At 43.6% G+C, this 17,399-nt stretch overlaps 2 protein-coding genes across 4 annotated transcripts in view; one reads left to right on the top strand and one right to left on the bottom strand.

Annotated features, from left to right (window-relative positions):
- WDR26 (WD repeat domain 26) overlaps positions 1-13,069 on the top strand; it is a 58,137-nt gene extending 45,068 nt beyond the window's left edge. Inside the window, exons 6-14 of one of the 2 annotated variants that reach the window (XM_032947905.2) lie at positions 1,450-1,606; positions 2,230-2,368; positions 2,812-2,952; positions 3,301-3,420; positions 6,077-6,222; positions 6,488-6,566; positions 6,760-6,889; positions 9,808-9,987; positions 10,901-13,069. In XM_032947905.2, the coding sequence (XP_032803796.1) occupies positions 1,450-1,606; positions 2,230-2,368; positions 2,812-2,952; positions 3,301-3,420; positions 6,077-6,222; positions 6,488-6,566; positions 6,760-6,889; positions 9,808-9,987; positions 10,901-10,926 (1,118 nt within the window). In that variant the 3' untranslated portion in view covers positions 10,927-13,069. Of the gene's footprint in view, positions 1-1,449; positions 1,607-2,229; positions 2,369-2,811; positions 2,953-3,300; positions 3,421-6,076; positions 6,223-6,487; positions 6,567-6,759; positions 6,941-9,807; positions 9,988-10,900 lie in introns of those variants that run through there. The other variant, XM_076065058.1, reaches the window with a different exon arrangement.
- CNIH4 (cornichon family member 4) lies at positions 11,769-15,844 on the bottom strand. Of its 2 annotated transcripts, XM_032947908.2 has the most exons (5): positions 15,649-15,840; positions 14,196-14,264; positions 13,308-13,420; positions 12,777-12,917; positions 11,769-12,384 (listed from the first exon to the last, which is right to left on the bottom strand). In XM_032947908.2, exons 1-5 carry the CDS (start codon positions 15,718-15,720, stop codon positions 12,357-12,359), a joined length of 423 nt encoding a protein of 140 aa, XP_032803799.1. In that variant the 5' UTR covers positions 15,721-15,840; the 3' UTR covers positions 11,769-12,356. The 2 variants fall into 2 exon arrangements, with proteins under 2 accessions (XP_032803799.1, XP_032803798.1); XM_032947907.2 differs by having other exon boundaries at positions 11,769-12,917; positions 15,649-15,844.
- Between the last annotated feature and the right edge of the window lie 1,555 nt (positions 15,845-17,399).

The raw sequence follows: 17,399 nt of genomic DNA, 5'->3' as shown, positions 1-17,399 counted from the left end.
TGATTGACTAAGCTATCTAGGGCTGCTTGGGATACATGGCTGAGTACTGTACAGCAGTTGGTTAGAAATACCAAATGCTAAATATTGACCAGCAGAGGCTTATCGTGTGAGGGACAGCGAGGGTCCTCGCACCAGATCTATTACTAGCAAACTTCGGAGTAGTCTCCTACCCTATGATGTCCCTCAAGACGAATGGACCCAAATCTGGCAGGCTCCTCAATTTGGCCCGAGATCATTAACACTGAGGCTTATCCAGTTTCAATTCATGCACGGTATCTATACGACCAACGAGAGAAGAGCAACATTCAAGGACAGCTTCCCCAGATTGTCCCAGATGTCCTCCGGGCACGGTTGAATCGTACTTCCACGCCTTCTGGCTTTGCCCAGACATAGTTACATTTTACCGGGATGTGGACTTTTTTTTTAATAAGATCTGCAGCACCAATCCCTCCCATTCACTCGAAACCACTCTGTGGGACCTGAAACCTGTCGCTCTGTCGAAACATGAATATGTTTTATTGCAAACCTTCAATATCACGGCCAGGAAGGTCATTTTGACCAATTGGAAAAAATCATGAACCCCCATCGTGGAAGCAGTGGCATAACACCCTCCTTGCCCACGCAGGCATTGAACTCTTAAGCCACAAGCTTAAAGACAGAGAACGGGAGTTCGAAGCCAGATGGTCCCCATTTTTACGGAGCCTAATATGAGTTCCGCAGGGGAGGAGGTCGAGTGGAGGGGATGGGTGTCCTTGGGGAGGTTGTGCCCCTCTTCCGGGAACTGGCGGGTACAGATTATTGTTCAGAGAGTTCACAAGCTCACATCTAGCACGTAAATTATTTTACGTGTGGCGTTTTACTACATGCCTTTCCCTTTTTATCCCCCCCTCATCCCCCCCCCCCCGCTTTCCTATCCCTCTTCTACCCTTTTATGTTATTTATCTTCCCCCTGACAGTCCCCCCCCCCTTATAAACTTTCACTTCTCCGCTTGAGGCTGCCCATCTGGGTGGGGCAGTGAGCACAATCCACCCCTCTTCACTAAGCGCTGCCGTGCCGATCTTGGGCTTTTTCTCGTGGGGATTTTTGCCTCCCCCCACCTGTTTGGTGATTGGTGGTCTGTACCGGGGTAGTCTTTAGTTGATTTTTTTTAAGATCAAAGCTTGCATAGTATTGACACATTACTTTCACATTACATTTATTAGAAAGTTTCCACCATTTAAACAAAATTACTTTGCACGCAATGTTCAATGTGATATCTATTGACATTTCTTACGTTTTTGTGACTCTTTTTCGTTTAATATGGGCTGACATTAACGTACGCATGGGTGAGTGGCTTGCGCACCCAAGTAAAATGGCAATAGCCGTGTACCAAATGCTCGTGATAAACAGTGGTGGCGTCAGCGGTGCTGGTGCGTTGGTTTGCGCGCGTGTGCGTGTGTGTGGTACAGCATACTTGCCTCCTTCGGTGATGCTGCCACCACGCCGCCTGCACACGCTGCTGCACCAGGCTGTGGAGCTGCAGCAGGACCGCTGCCTATATCACAACACGCGGCTAGATCCCAGCCTCGACTCTGTGTCGCTGCTCATCGATCACATGTGCAGCAAGTACGGATGCACGTCCTGATAGAGCCTGCATGGCGCTGCTCAAAGAAAACATTCCACTTATCGCTACCACTAATTATAAACTCTACAATGTATCCTCTTTATAAAATGCAACACATCGTAAGATGTACTCTGTTTTACGTTCAGTTAGGTGTGTGCATGTACTAAATATGAATACGTTAACTTGAAAGCATAAAAGTTATTCCATTTATCTAGGGCACTGAGTGTTAAGACTCCTCAAAACAGGAACCTCCTGAAAAGTTTGGCCCAATTTTTTCTTTTTAATGAGTGGGAAGAAACTTGAGTACTCAGAGAAAACGCAGCATACAATGGGAAAATGTTGAACGAGAACCAATTTTCCATATTGGCTCCTCTTTTATCACCTTGCATTCCAGCGGCTTTGGGAGATTAAAAAATATTTGTGACGCATCAAATTGCTTATCGCCAAAATGCTGGATTACAGGCATGTGTTACCACAGCCGGCTCAACAATGCTCACAAGTCTGACCTTAACTAAAATACTTGCCCAAAAATAAATTGCAAACGAAAGCTGCGCTTGCTATGACATCAGATAACATACACTCTGCACACAATGTGCTCGCTTACCCCGACATGTATGCTTTGCAGGAAGCAGTTTCCATGCAACACACGCCAGGTGCTCACGGAGCACTGCAATGAGGTGTGGTACTGTAAGTTTTCCAATGATGGCACCAAGCTGGCCACCGGCTCCAAGGACTCCACTGTTATTATATGGCAGGTGGACCAGGTGAGAAAAATATGAGTAGATAAATAAAAAAAAAACACGCAGACACAACCGTACATCGGCTGGTCACATTTGTGGGCCCCAGATGTGACCGTAGGCATTCCTACATTATGGTCTGTGTTCGAAATAATTTTTTTTAAGGCGGTGTGTGTGGGGTGGTGTGGTGGTTAATGCACTGCACCATGAACCCGCAACCCTAGTTTGATTCCCGACCATGGCTAACATCAGTGGTGAGATAGCGGAACCAGTCCTGGCCTGTCGCGGAGGTAAACTAATTCCCCTGACCTCCTAAAGGCATGGGGAGGCCTTGATTGAAGTACTTTGACTAAAGGGCTGTAAATGATTTGTTTTGTTTGTGTGTGTGTGTGTAGTTATGCCAGTGCTCGTCTCACATGCCCCTTTGGTCACGTGTGTGGGCCCCTTGGTCACGTGTGTGGGCCCGGCAGGAGAGCTTCCAGCTAAAGCAGGTGCGTACGCTGGAGGGACATGCCTACGGCGCGTCCTACCTGGCGTGGAGCCCCGACGACGTGCACATCATCGTGTGTGGCCCTGACGACTGCTTCGAGCTCTGGCTTTGGAATGCACAGGTAGGGCTGTCCGCTGGGAAAGCTGGCCATGCAGAAGCATCGGGGGCAGCGCTATCAGAACCTTTGTGTTTAGTGTGTTACCCCCCCCCACCCCCCACCCCCGCGCCTCCGATTTAGCACGGTTGGCTACGGACGGTGCGAAAGAAGTTCTACGTACATATGTGCATGGTTCCGTTTTGACACTGTTCAATATACATTCTAGTTTCTTATCACATTTCTATTCATACTTAGTTACTAATCTAAAAATGTGAAATGCTTGAAATTCCACTTATGCGGATGGTCTGTGTAACATTGAGTCTGGGGTACTCCCCATTGCATTGCCTGTGCTTGTGCATGTGTGTCTGGAAGACCGGTGAGCTAAGAGTGAAGATGTCTCAGTCCCATGAAGACAGCTTGACATGCGCTGCCTGGAACCCCGACTGCAAGCGCTTTGTGACAGGAGGGCAGCGGGGACAGTTCTACCAGTGTGTGAGTGTATGCACCTCCAATTAGCACTGTTGGCTACGTACTGTGCAAAAGTTCAACACACGTACATATGCACCCCCCAGTAGGCCTCGGCAAGGTAAAGTAAAAGGTAAAAACAACGAGCCTACCTTTACCATACCTTTTACCTTACCACAATACAATCAAATTTCGATTTAAAGCTTTCGTGACTGCAATGATTCATCTTCTTTGGTTCTTTTGGTAAAGTCACATAGAATGAGAATAAAATAATAAATTGATATTATTGTGTTATTTTATTTTATCAATTTATTATTTTATTCTCATTCTACGTGACTTTACCGAAAGAACCAAAGAAGAACAATACAATCACTCTACCTTTTACCCTTCAGCAGGTAAGGTAAAAGGTTAAAAGCAACGAGCCTACCTTTACCCTAGCTTTTACCCTTACCCCATACAAATTACCCGATTACAGGGTAATTACTGGGGTACTACACATGAAAAAGGTTTATACCAGGTAAATGCTAGGTAGAGTGCTTTATTCATATTGAATACTCTCGATTATTCCAATTTTTGCACGCCTTCTTTTAACTCACTCTCTGTTGTCGTTGTCGTATCCTCAAATCTTGTAACTCAGTTTTAACCCACTTCCCAATGTGGTTTCGACTGCAAACTTGGTATACTTATGCCATACTGATGACAATACTATATTCTATCATTAAAAATAAAATACAAATATTTTTAAACATTATTTTTATGTTATGTTTCGGCTTGGGTCTAATTGTCCACTGTCGACTGACGTTGGCTGTAATTGCCCACAGTCCCTTACGTTATGGCAAGCTTCGGGCCACTTCCTGGAGTCGTGGAGTTCTGCCATTACTCGTAGATTTCATAACAGCGTGTTTTTTTAAAAGTTTTTTTTAATATTAAATGGAGGCCACGGACTGCGCCACGGTGCTTTTAGCGGTAAACAAGGTACCGTATTTACCGGGTAATACTTCGTGCTACCTTTACCCTACTGGGTAATTCTTCCGAGCTACCTTTACCCTACCCTTTACCTTACCCCTTGGCATGTCGACACCTTGACCCTTTTACCTGGTAAAAAAGGTAAATTACCTTACCTTGCCGAGGCCTACCCCCCAGAGACTGTTCCCTCCCTTTGTATTGATAACCAGGACTTAATCTCCCTTTTAAACATAAGCATTCATACTTTGATTGATTGATCGTTGACATTAGACTGTCTTAATGAGCCACTGTTCAAGAGAGTAATAGTAATAGCTGCTAAAGCATGCAATTCTTTTTCAGTGTGGGGCTTCATTGCTGTAATTGTTTGTGCTATGTGGACATAAATTAGAGCTACTGATTAATGCATATATCGTTATTCATAAAATAATTCAATCATATTTACTCCGTTAGTTTATAAATGATGTAGTGCAATCCAGTTTACAAATTAAGGGGCATTAGGTTTTCAGAGTCGTGCTGTGATTTCCAACCACGAGTTAAACTTGTTCAAATCAACCGTGACGCCACACTAATAGATGATCACTGGGACTCATAATTTTCAGCTTTTGCAAATAAAATAATCTATTAAGGTGAAATTAAGTGCTTTGAGATCTCAGCTGTTTGTCATAGGGTGACAGCTAAAGCAGTGACCAGCGATGTGTGATTTGAAGGTTAATTTTCTCCAGTGGAGATTGAGGATTAGAGGGAGAGGATTTCAAAGGGATGCAAAGTGGAGTTTTCACAAGCAAAGCTTCGTGCAGTTCCTTTTTTTAATTGTTTATGCAGTGGCTGCTTTTATCAGTAGAAAGTAGTGTTTGACTGTCGGCACTAATTGTCTGTTAGCATGACCAATAATTCTCATGCCAGATGTAAGAACGTATTATCCTGGCATGTCAGGCATGCTCCCAAAACTTGCTTTTTAAAATTGCCACGGTTGTCCCACAACTGGTCCAAGAGGAAGCACAATTAACTACAAATACCCTTGCTTGACGTGCCTTTTTAAAAAATATAAAATCATTACACGAACGGGGGAGGCCTTGCGGTTAGAACGTGCAACTCGCCGTCATAATGCTGCCAGCTCAAAACCAAGTTGGGGGTCGACTCAGTCCCTCTTCCCGGGGATCAATGAGACTTGCATCTGCCATAGACCTGTGGAATTTCCACCACTTGTCCAGGGGTGTATACAAATTTGCACTCCTGCACGCTGTTGAGTGGGAAAACCAGTGGGTTATTTGTCGTCTCTGTAACCAGTTGAGGGCTGAATAAAACTTACTCTCAGCTAGGATTGGGAAAACCAGAGTTGAAATCAAATTAGGATTCCTGCGTAAAGTGCACAGATGCGAAAAGAAAACATCGTGGTATACCAAGTACTTTTCAAAACCTCAGTCTTTTTAAAGCACCAAAATATTAAATGCTTTATCCAACTGTAAGGCCACGGCTTAAAACATGAGCTCATCATATAATTATATATTTACTTTTGTTTTTGTAGAATACAATGTATGTTAATGATGAAGGTGATAAAGCATTCTGAGCATGTTTCTACACCACTGCCAAACGCAGTTCCTGAAATTTTTATTAGAACATGTATAATGCATATCCCCGCGTGTCGGTGACGTTTCCGTTCCTTTCCCTTGAACGGAGGAGACTAAAGAGTCGGCTGCTTTGTTGTGGCACACGGCAGGACCTGGATGGAAATGTGCTGGACTCGTGGGAGGGCGTCCGTGTACAGTGCCTCTGGTGTCTGGGCGACGGCAAGACCATCCTGGCGTCGGACACGCACCAGCGGATACGCGCGTACAACTTTGAGGAGCTCACCGACCGAAATATGTGGGCGCAGCACGGCCACTTATCTTCCGCTGTCTGTTACTGATCTGTGAACTTATACATACTGGAGTTGGACATCTAATGCATCTATCTAGTGCTTGTTCATGAATTTTGTACGATTGCTTTTGTGCTGATGTTCACATTGTAAAAACGGTCAAGATATTATTGAATTGTATATTCACATCAATATGCACAAGACTAGACAACTGGAAAAGTTTAAACTGTTAACAAGTGTCAGTCATACAGGTGTGTTGCTCATGTTTTTCAGTGTACAAGAAGACCACCCAATAATGTCTTTCACGGTGTCAAAGAATGGGAGACTTGCACTGCTAAATGTAGCAACTCAGGTAAGAACTGCAAAGTGTGAGCTTGTGAAGCGGTACTTGGCAGCGTTATGTAACAGTTGATTCAGAATTTTCTTTGTTCGCTCAGTCGTAAACTGCATTGCGTTGTGACCAGTATATTTAGATACGAAGTGCGAGCCTGCAGGCATATGAAGGCAGAGGGGGTTGGTCGTGCACCCACCGCGTGCGTGTGCAGGGAGTGCACCTTTGGGACCTGCAGGACCGCGTGTTGGTCAGGAAGTACCAGGGAGTGACGCAGGGCTTCTATACCATCCACTCGTGCCTGGGCGGCCACAACGAAGACTTCCTGGCCAGCGGCAGTGAGGGTGAGGGCCGCCGCACATCAGCGTGGCATGCACACAGGAGACACCAGTAAGGTCAGTACAATATGTCGAGCTGTTACTAACCCGCAAAAAGAAGAGCATTTCATTTTGCGGATTAGAAACAGTTTTACATATTAGTTAGTTCATAATTGGTTTTTGTGAGCACCAACTGGACAAATTGTTGGCACCATGCAGTGATCTGGATTACTGTACACAATGAGGAAATACGTGTTTTTATAGTGAATTAATACATTGCAAGGTCATTTTTTTATGTTTTCGTGCATCTTTGTGTCGGGCCTGATTGGTGACTAGTCCAGTAAGCAGCTTTACGAATCCCAAGGTAATGGAATAAATTACATAAACCACACTCGCGTCTCTTGTAAATTTCTCCCATTATGTATTGATGTTATTTGTGTGCTATTTTAATGCTAGACAAAATTGTAATTGAGCTGTTATACCTTTAGTTTAAAGAAAAGAAATATGGTTACAGAAATAGCACAGGTGAGGCAAGACTGCATATGTTTTCACAATAGATACACCATCAGTCATAACTATGAATTATTCCTACAACTTTTCAATAACATGGCTTGCTTTTGTCATCTCAGTCAACCATCTACAGTGCTGCAAACATTACAATGAAACCATTCCACTTGTTTCTCATGCATTTCATTTCTACCTCCTGTAGTGGGTGCGATGGGATTGGCCATCAGCCTTCCATGAGAATTGTTAGCTCCCCCATTAAATGATGTTGCACGTCAGTTATTGATGCACACCTGTGCAGCATCACAAATGTTTGAACTGTATTGGTACAATTCATACCATATTATGAAATTGTTTCTTTCAGGCTCATTACTCAGACGTTGCTATCATTTAAGTTGTGCCGGTCTACCTTTCCAATTCCTATGATCATGATCCAAGACTATTTTAGTGCTTCCAAGAATTATGAGGAGAATATTAGCCAGTAGGTGAAAGGGTTACAAGTTGATATGCAATCAATCACTCTCCAGTGGTGTCTCAAAATGAAGCTGGTCTGTGCACACCACACGCTGCTCCGCACAGTATCTAGCTGCAATAAATCATGCGTCATGCAAGCAGATTTAACGAGTAATAGTCATCCGCACCTACCCCCTCCCGTCTTCATCCAGCACGTGGAGAGAATAGGTCTGTAACTAGGACATTTACATTCGGTTTAAAAGTGTTTTGGGATGGATCTGCAGTTTTTTTTAACGTGCCAAAATTACACCAAATTGTTTTTTTCATCTTCTTGGTTCTTTCGGTAAAGTCACGTAGAATGGAAATAAAATAATACAAATAAAACATAAAATACCCACGACGTTTCGGCCACAACACAAGTAGCATTCCTCAGGTGAAGAAACAGAACTGTCTGGAAGACAGCGCTTCAGTGAACACTGCCAAGCTTGGCAGCGTCTTTTAAGCTGGGTGGGAGGAGCAGAGCGCCTTGACGAATGAGTTTACATATCAACAAGAATTTAGCATTGAAATAGCTGTGTTAATGTGTTGGATTAGCAGGGTGTTAAAGTCAGAAATTATCATGTAACTGGGAGATTAGCATAATGTTAGTGTGAGGGATTAGCATGTAACTATGTCGGAAAAAGTGGCGGTTTCTATTTTCTTTTCAACGTTAGCACCACGGAAAGCGACGAGCTTTGTTCAGATGGACGAGTCCATCTATGTTCGGAACGGAGGAGGGGGGAGAGGGAGAAACAGCCACGATGCATTATATTTTGATTTAAAGCTTTCGTGACTGCAGGGATTCATATTATTTTGTTTCCCTTCTACGTGACTTTACCGAAAGAACCAAGAATATTATGCATTATATATTATATTGATATGCCTCCAACTAAACTTTTTTTCTAAATTACACGACTATACACCGTAATATACACTGCCATAGACAAACCCCACCCGTGAATTATACAATGCGTTACTATCCACTGCGCTATACTTTAGACTATAAAATATTAGACTTGTAATATTACACTATTATTCTACCAACCCTACTGTATACCACACTGCTGTATATTCACTATACAATTACGATACTATATATTGCCTTCTGAATTAAGTTAAACAATTCTCCTATAACCTTTCGTTAGCCTTGAGCACACCAGGTGACATCGGCAGGCTACTGCACATTCGAAACAGCTTCAACCCCCCATGTCATCTGCCAGTCATCACGTCGTGACGTTCTACTGCATTCTCATTGTTTGCCAATCCAGAAACATCAAATACAAGGTTGGATCCATCAATCACCAGGCTCTGACAGGACAGTTGCCTATCTAGTCTGTTTGAACTGTTCATAGTTCCCAATCCCTTTGCAATCGGCCAACAAATCCTTGCTGGTTATTCTGCCAAACAGAACTGTAATGGCCGGCAGAGCATTTCGAGTCGCCTCTCCCTTGGTCTAGAACATTATGCAAGATGACCTTCGATCCATCGCATGTCGCAAACCGTTCAAAAAACATTTTAAAACACTGGACCGAAAGTCACCTGCGTCCAACAAAGGATGGGCTTTATTCGGATGCATGTGTGTAATTTTGCATGACATTGTGACTGCATGGGTATCTATGTCATTGCTTATAAATCAGCTGGCTACAGATTACAAGGTTTGATATTAGCTTCTATGATAAATCGTTATCCATGTGAAGCTTTGTTCTTCAACGCACTTCACAAACATTAACGAACAAAAAGCTTGTTGAAATTGCTTAGTTTAGCGTCCAGTAGCCTATGCAGATTCCCATTCTAAGATACAATGATTTGGTTGTCAATGGTTTATTGCGTTTAATGTTTCCGATGTGTATGCGTAAACATTTCTTCGACATATCTGGACAAAACGCTTCACAATTTTTTTGTTTTATATATATACATATATACCTGCCTGCATTGGTGCGCGTCAACAGACCACAAGGTGTACGTGTGGCATCGCAAGCGGGAGATGCCGATTGCGGTGCTGACGGGGCACACCCGCACAGTGAACTGTGTGAGCTGGAACCCGGCAGTGCCTGGCATGCTGGCCAGCGCCTCCGACGACGGCACGGTGCGCATCTGGGGGCCAGCGCTCGACGCCGACGACATCGAAGGTTCGTCGTTGCGACGTCGAGTTGTTTGCGGGAAGGCGCCGGGGCAGGAGAAAAAAGGGTGGAACCGCAATGATGGTCCTTGGTGAGGCTCTGTTCACCAAGGTTACATGTACGGTAGTTATTTTGTTGGCCGTTTTGGTATCTGTTCTCCGTTTTACAAAACCTGAAAAATTGGTGCATGATGGTGATGTGATACGGTTTGTTCACTGTTACATCTTTTTTTCCCCATTTTATAACGGAGCCGGGCCCAAGGCAATGCCCAGCCACCTTGGCTCTGCTCTGGAGTCGCCATGTTGATTTTCAACTGCAGAAGCAAAGCCGTTGACATTACTTGCAATTAACAAGTGGAGACACATGTACACGATGTGGTGACAATGTCCTGCAATAATTCGCTCTGGGTCTGCTTGGCCTCGAGCCAAATTCATGTGTTGAAGCCAACGTATTTTGGCATGGTTCTGGCATGGTTCCGGCATGGCATGAAAAAAAAATCCAGTGGAAAGATCACCCACATACTGTGATGGGGCCCTGCACTGCTTTGACTGATGTGGTGGTGAAAAAGTGGTATATGATGAAGCCTTGTTGGTTCAACTTGCCAAATGTATCACTGGATGATTGTTGTATTGTTTCATATCTGTTCTCCCTGCACAAACCATGTTTGACTAATGCAATTGGTGTTGTGCACATTTATAGCTTAGTGCTAAAGTCAGACATGGGTGCGTATGTGGCAACGTTGGTTCCAACAAGTTTAATACCTTATAAAAACATGCAATTCTAATCCCATACGTGGGTGAATCCTGGTGGCAGTTTAAACTGACAGTTTAGAAAAGAAAAAGTAATTCGGGCTTTAATTTTAAGACCGTTGGAGCTGGCATGACAAGAGTGATTTATAATAAAGGCTGTGCATTGTTTCCAGATGGGCTGTGCAGCATGGAAAGCTGACATGATGTGGGCAAAGAAGCCATGTGGCAACATCTGCAGCACCCAGCCGGGTCCCTGACACTGAGGCCAAAGCACTCGGTCTTGCTGTCCACCACCAATATCACAACAGCCACCAAGGAGCACTCAGTTGAAGCAAGTGATGTCTTGTTGTTACGAGTTACACATTTCTTCTTGTTGCGTTAACTTAACGGCTTCACATGTGTATATGACTGGCTGAGCAGCAGTCATATTTTGCCCTCATTTTTTAGCATGGTGCGTCTTCTGATACAAAATTCCTTTTGAGACTCGCCAAAGTGCAAGGTCACAACTTGACGCAAACCGTATAAATATAATGGGAGTTTTTGGCTCAAAATGCTGCCATCTTACATAACACAACATGAACATATTCTGGTCCCCAAAAAGCCCAGTCTGTACATAGCCACTACCTGGAAAGTATTCCAGAGGAAAAAAAAATGCCCGAGTTTATTTCAGCTGGTGGATAATGGAATGAAGTTGGTTAACAGTGTGTAGTAGTTGTTTGTAAGACTGGTAATAACTCATTTTCACTGTCTTAGCCCCTGTTTTCTTCTGTGCTGAGTTCTAAAAAGGACACCAGTCATTTAAACCACAACATGGCTTTGGCACTTTGAGCTTTTGTATACTTTTGCGTTTTTCCTCAGAATTTTTATTGCAGTGTTTTAAACTTTTATGGAGGCTTGTACATTATGCTACAATGCTAAAAATGGGGGGTTAATGGGGGTTCATGTTTGGTATGATTAAAAAAAAAATCATTTGTGGAACGGTGGTTTAGACTACTTGTTTAAAAGTGTATGCAATGTTTAAAAAGTTTAATAAATCGCCACTAGAACATTTCCAGTTTTAATTGTATAACCACTTGACCAATTGTACAAAATCACAACATTAAATCAACTGCAGTGTCAAACCAAAAGTATTATGGAAATTTTAAAATGTTTAAAATACAGAAGATGGCACTAGGCAGCCTCAAAACATTCATTCATTTTATGATTACTGCAACAATACCGCCTATTTTCTGTACAGCATTTGTAAACCACAAACTGAGGGGGAGCAACAGCTTCACCATTCACAACCCAGAAGAGGTGCAGCTTGTTGTGATGTCTTGTAACTCAAGCCCCTGCTGCATCTGATTCCCTTGGAATGTTCACACCTCTCCAACTGCAGATGGCAGACTTATTATTGGGTATCTGACGTTCAGATAAACATCCTGAGGTTTTTGAACCACTCTTTGTATTAGTACACTCAATCCTGACCTTGCTGTTGGGTCTCGGGCCACCTGCCTTGGCAGACCAATTGAACATTGCTTGTGGACCAGAAATTGTGGAAACACGGAGTGCGCTTTGGGGAAAAAAGTGGATAGTGTCATTCACCACAAACTTAATTTTTCTTCATCTTGGTCTTGTCATTTTTCCATTTCATTCGCTGACCAATGTAAGGATCATGCTGCAAATTAAAGACAAGTCACATTAGAAAGCAATATCTGGAACAGGGCCAATAGCATTTACATTTTATGAAATAATACAAGTAGCCAGAAACAGATCCAAACTGATATGTCTAGGTCAATTTACAGTGGGCCTGTCAGTCTTTACTGTGTATATTAGCCAAATAAACAACTGCTGTTGAAAGGTTTGTCCACAACAGTTATTTGAAAAGCCACTCGTCTACTTGCATGAAAAACAATACATAGGTGAATACAAACCATAACCCATTTCAATATTAAAAGAAGGATGTGGCACATGCACACATGCTGACACTAATAAAAAAGCATACAAAATCTACTATATCCATACGTTAATGTATAAATGTTCACGGTGCTTGCAGAATATGAACTATACCTGTATAAATAGATGAAAAAGCTGACCAGCTGATAACCCAGCTTCACCATAGCCTCCTTCATGCTGGATTTGAGTTGTCCACGGTTGTGGATTTCTGTTGGGTCATACAGACCCATGTTTCCACTTGGAATGTTGAGATACCTGTGCCATCAGAAGAGAAGCAGGGATATACACAGGTATTTTTCTGAACCTGCATATTTGCTTCACTATGCAGTATCCATTTCGTCTAAAGATGGTCAAGTATTACAAAACAACTCTACGTATGTACATTAAAGTACCTTTTATGTCAACAATGGGATGAACTGCGCGTTTAATTGCATTCCACTTAAAAATCAGTTTGCACATTTTTTTTATGTGGGGGCGCTAGTCATTTCCGTAATGTACTATGTAATTACCAAAAAAAAGTGTTAGACCAGTCCACACTATGAAGTTGACAAGTTTGGTAATACCGAATCAATGTGCCTCAAACAATATCTTTGAGACAAAGACACTAACTAGACTGAAGCAACGATGGTGAACCATTGTGCTAACCTGTAAATGTTCCACATTGCCAAGGGAAGGTTATAGAGGAAGATGAGCCAGTGCATCGTAACCAGCATGAGCACGGTGATGATTGCATGAGCCAGCAAGTCCGGTAGCACCCACTGCAACATAACAACCATTTCAAAAATGATAGATATCAACTTCCAAATGACAACATTACACAAAACTATCGTTTAGACTTGTAACATCTTGATTTAAAGCTTTCCTGACTGCAGGAATTCACACTCTTGGGTCTTTCGGTAAAGTCACGTAAATAAAAAAAACAGATCACGTTTCGATCGCAACACAAGCAATCGTCTTTGCTTGTGATGCAATCGTTGTGATCTATTATTTTTTTATTTACGTGACTTGACCGAAAGACCCAAGAGTATAAGACTTGTAGCATCAGTTTTATATGTGCAGTGATTTTAGGAATAAGCAGTATGGATAAGCACAACGGTTTAACATAACTTTAAGTCAAAATATATAGCTACCAAATACATTTCTTCTGCACAGAGATCATACATGGTGATGTGACCGAAAAAAATGTTTTATATGTGCAGTGATTTTAGGAATAAGCAGTATGGATAAGCACAACGGTTTAACATAACTTTAAGTCAAAATATATAGCTACCAAATACATTTCTTCTGCACAGAGATCATACATGGTGATGTGACCGAAAAAAATGTAAACGGTTAAGGTATGTTCTTGCAAGGACTTGTGGCACATATAAACTCTATACTAACTGAAACATGGTGTGCAGGTCAGTACAGCATAAGCAACTTATGGCCACCTATACTCCCATTCTGGCAAACTGAGGAAAATATAAACTTGGCAACTTATTTTGTAGTGTCTTTGTTTTCAGATAACTTTAGGGTTACTGATATAAAATGTACCTTGTTGAGCCTGGAGCAGCAGGCTGTAGCATTCAGGTAGTCGCATTCTAGGTCGGACAGGGTAATGATCTGCATTGCTGTTAAGTACGCCCACCAGTGCACATTCCCATCACAGTTAAATCCCGCAGCTTACGGAGGCAGCGGTAACATTTGACCCGTTTCCATAGCCACAGTTCATCAGTCGCGAATTGGTTCTAAAATACGTACACGATGTCAGACTTAATTTGTATTTCGCAACGTGTTAAGGTAAATAAACTGAAGACGAACTACTAAATTTCTTAATTATTTGCCCAGTATCCGGTTTAATACATCACTCATTAGCTTTTAAACCCATTCAACGGGACCTTTGATTCAGATTTAAATAATGGAATTATACAACCATATATTCCCCTACAAATAGCACCGATTAAATGCTGACTACATTGTAACACTAAACGGTAACAAAGATAACAATGACCTTCACGCAAAAAGTTTCATTCAGCCCAAAGACTCAGAATTCTGCATTCGGATGTTTGGCCAGTTAAAAGTTTTACGGGCGATTGGCGAGAGTTGCATCTCAAGTACCCGGAAAAAAATCCACCACTAACGCTCAAAGATCGATAGGTTCTGCATTGCCATCTGCCCACATGTTCAGCAAGTCAGCCTTATGGGGGAGACCCCGGGGTCCCGAATAAACGGAAGTCAAAATCGTAATTTATTTTTGGCGACTCAGTTTCACCGCGCACATCAACGCCGCGACCCACCTGGCGCGGATCATTCTGTTGTCATGCCGTCCAAGCGCTGCGAGGACGAATGCGCAGAAGAAACAAAACTTTAAAATTTTCATTTGCTCATCGTGTAGAGCTCGTCGAGAGCAATAGATTGCCGTATCGTTCGCCTTCAACAGACATAAACTGACGTCGCAACGCAGTTTGTGCGAAAGTCGGAAGCTTATGGGACCCCCGGGGTCCCGCCATAAGGTTCAAGTGTTGGCCCTTTCACGATACAGTCGGTGTCTAAAGCGTTGCAACCACCACTGTTTAATAGCCATCAATCTACCTGCCAGTCCACTGGGCCGATTGCTTAAAACACACTATAAACCTATACGTATCGGTTTTACCATTTTTGTAAATACAAATAGGTGTTAAGATGTTAAAACGCCGAACAGAAACGTTTTGCAAGGAATCTTGTCCGCATTAACCACACGTACTTGTGAACTTGATACTGGCAAGAAAATACGCAAACTTTGGGTAACATACACAACGTCAAATGCCCGACCAAGCGCAACATTTCAACTCATGCCACCGGCCACTCGGCTCGCGGAGAAACAACCCCCTAGCTCCGCTCGGCGATCTCGCCGGGCAGTCGGCGAACGCCCAAGTCGGGAGGGCGCCACCAGGAAACAAGCGGGGGCTCGAGTGCGACCAGGCCTCGTTCGCGTTGTGGGTGGGGGGGGGACGGACAATGAGGATACGAAGTAGACGGTGAGAAAGATGAGGAAGCAGCAGATGACGAGCGCGGCGAAGAACAACGCCCCGTCCCACATCGTCCCGGCGGCTCCGCGCAGCACCGCACGACGCGGACGGAAGGCGGCAAATGGAAGCTTCCAACGCGAGCGGCACTTCCGCTTTCACGCGGTCACGTGACCCCCCCTCTCCTTACGAATCGATTGGTAGCCTACAATATAATCGATATAATCGATTCGCTTGTGTTGAGTGGGGGAGCGATTAAATGAATGCTCGCATGCCCCCTCCCATTCCACCGCAACAACCACTAGAGGCCGCTACAGTCACATAGAGCAGTGGTTTTTAATCTTCACTGCAGCCTGCAATCCCTTTAATTGTTAAACATGTGTAATATCATACCTGTGAACCCCTTATCAGAGCCCCATGTTATTACAGACCAATTCAGACATTATTGGTCACCCCGTGCCCTTATAAATCTCAAAGTTCATCCTACAAAGTCCCATCACAAGGGGGAAACACAAACTAATAGACAAAAACAATGTTTTGCCCGCATTGAAAACGGCTGTACGCCGTATGGACCTGAAAACTCAATTTCCCTGCACAAGAATACGGGAAAACCGTATGGGTTGACAGGTTTGTAATCTTAATAAATACACAAGTTTAATTAAACAAAGTAGGTATACTTACGTGACCATGCTTCATTTGTGTTTCGATGATTTACCTTCCAAAAAAATGTGGCCATGTCTCGCATCCCTCATAGAGGGCATCTCGACCCCCTGCAGGGGGTGCGTGCACCCCCGGTTAAGAACCACTGCACTAGAGCGCTAAGAAAACGATCAATTATTGAATACTGTAGGTTTGGTGGTGAAACGGGACAACCTGAGTTGCTAGAACACCAAGGGCCATAGCTTGTTGCACACTATATTCAAACATGGTGAATGATTTCAACATTCCTGCGGAGGAAGCTGGTAGGAACGTTGGGTTGCTCGGTCAATGGCCAGGGTCAACGGCGGCATCACGTGGTGTATTCCGCACAATATGCCCGAGTGTGAGGGCAGGCACCACCCGGCGTGAGTAGGTTAAACGTTGAGTTTTATAAGGGCACCACGGGGTGACCAGCCCCTCCCCTCCAAGCCCCACCCCTCCCACCCCCACCCAGCCCCTCCCCACCCTCCCCTCCCCACCCAGCCCCTCCCCACCCTCCCCTCTCCACCCAGCCCCACCCCTCCCATTTTTGGATGCACGACGGACGGACGGACACAATAATCCCCTGTGGGCTGGTGTAATAACCAGGAGGTTCCTTTCAGTAAAAGAGTTATCTTAGGATACTGTATCATCATGATGCGTCCCTAAACCGCTTCAGCACAAACCATGGCAGTCGCTGCGGGGAACTGATGCACAAATGGAACATTTTCAACTCTCCAGTAGTGTGCGACTGTGGTCATCAAGAACAAACTATACAACATATAACGACGGAATGCCCCGATCCACAAATATGAAGGAAACATCGCAGTGATACAGTCCGCTGCTCCTGACGCGGTTGTCTGGCTTGACCACTTGAATGTGAGATTTTAGTTGTTGATCTGCATCGACATCAGCCATACGGAAGATGTTCATTCGTGAATTATTTAAACTATATTAATGTGCCTGCAGTCTGGAAATGAGGGCAATTAAAAAAACTGAGATACCGGACGCTGCAGTGATTCACTTCTCATTTTTACTTCATCAGTGTCCTAATGTGGTTACATAAATAATTAAA

This window comes from Petromyzon marinus, chromosome 6 (genome assembly GCF_048934315.1).
Source record: "Petromyzon marinus isolate PM22_M1 ecotype Great Lakes invasive population chromosome 6, UKy_Petmar_22M1.pri1.0, whole genome shotgun sequence".
Classification (NCBI taxonomy): domain Eukaryota; kingdom Metazoa; phylum Chordata; class Hyperoartia; order Petromyzontiformes; family Petromyzontidae; genus Petromyzon; species Petromyzon marinus.
Note: the sequence above shows the minus strand (reverse complement) of the source record. Positions and strands in the feature narration are given on the sequence as shown.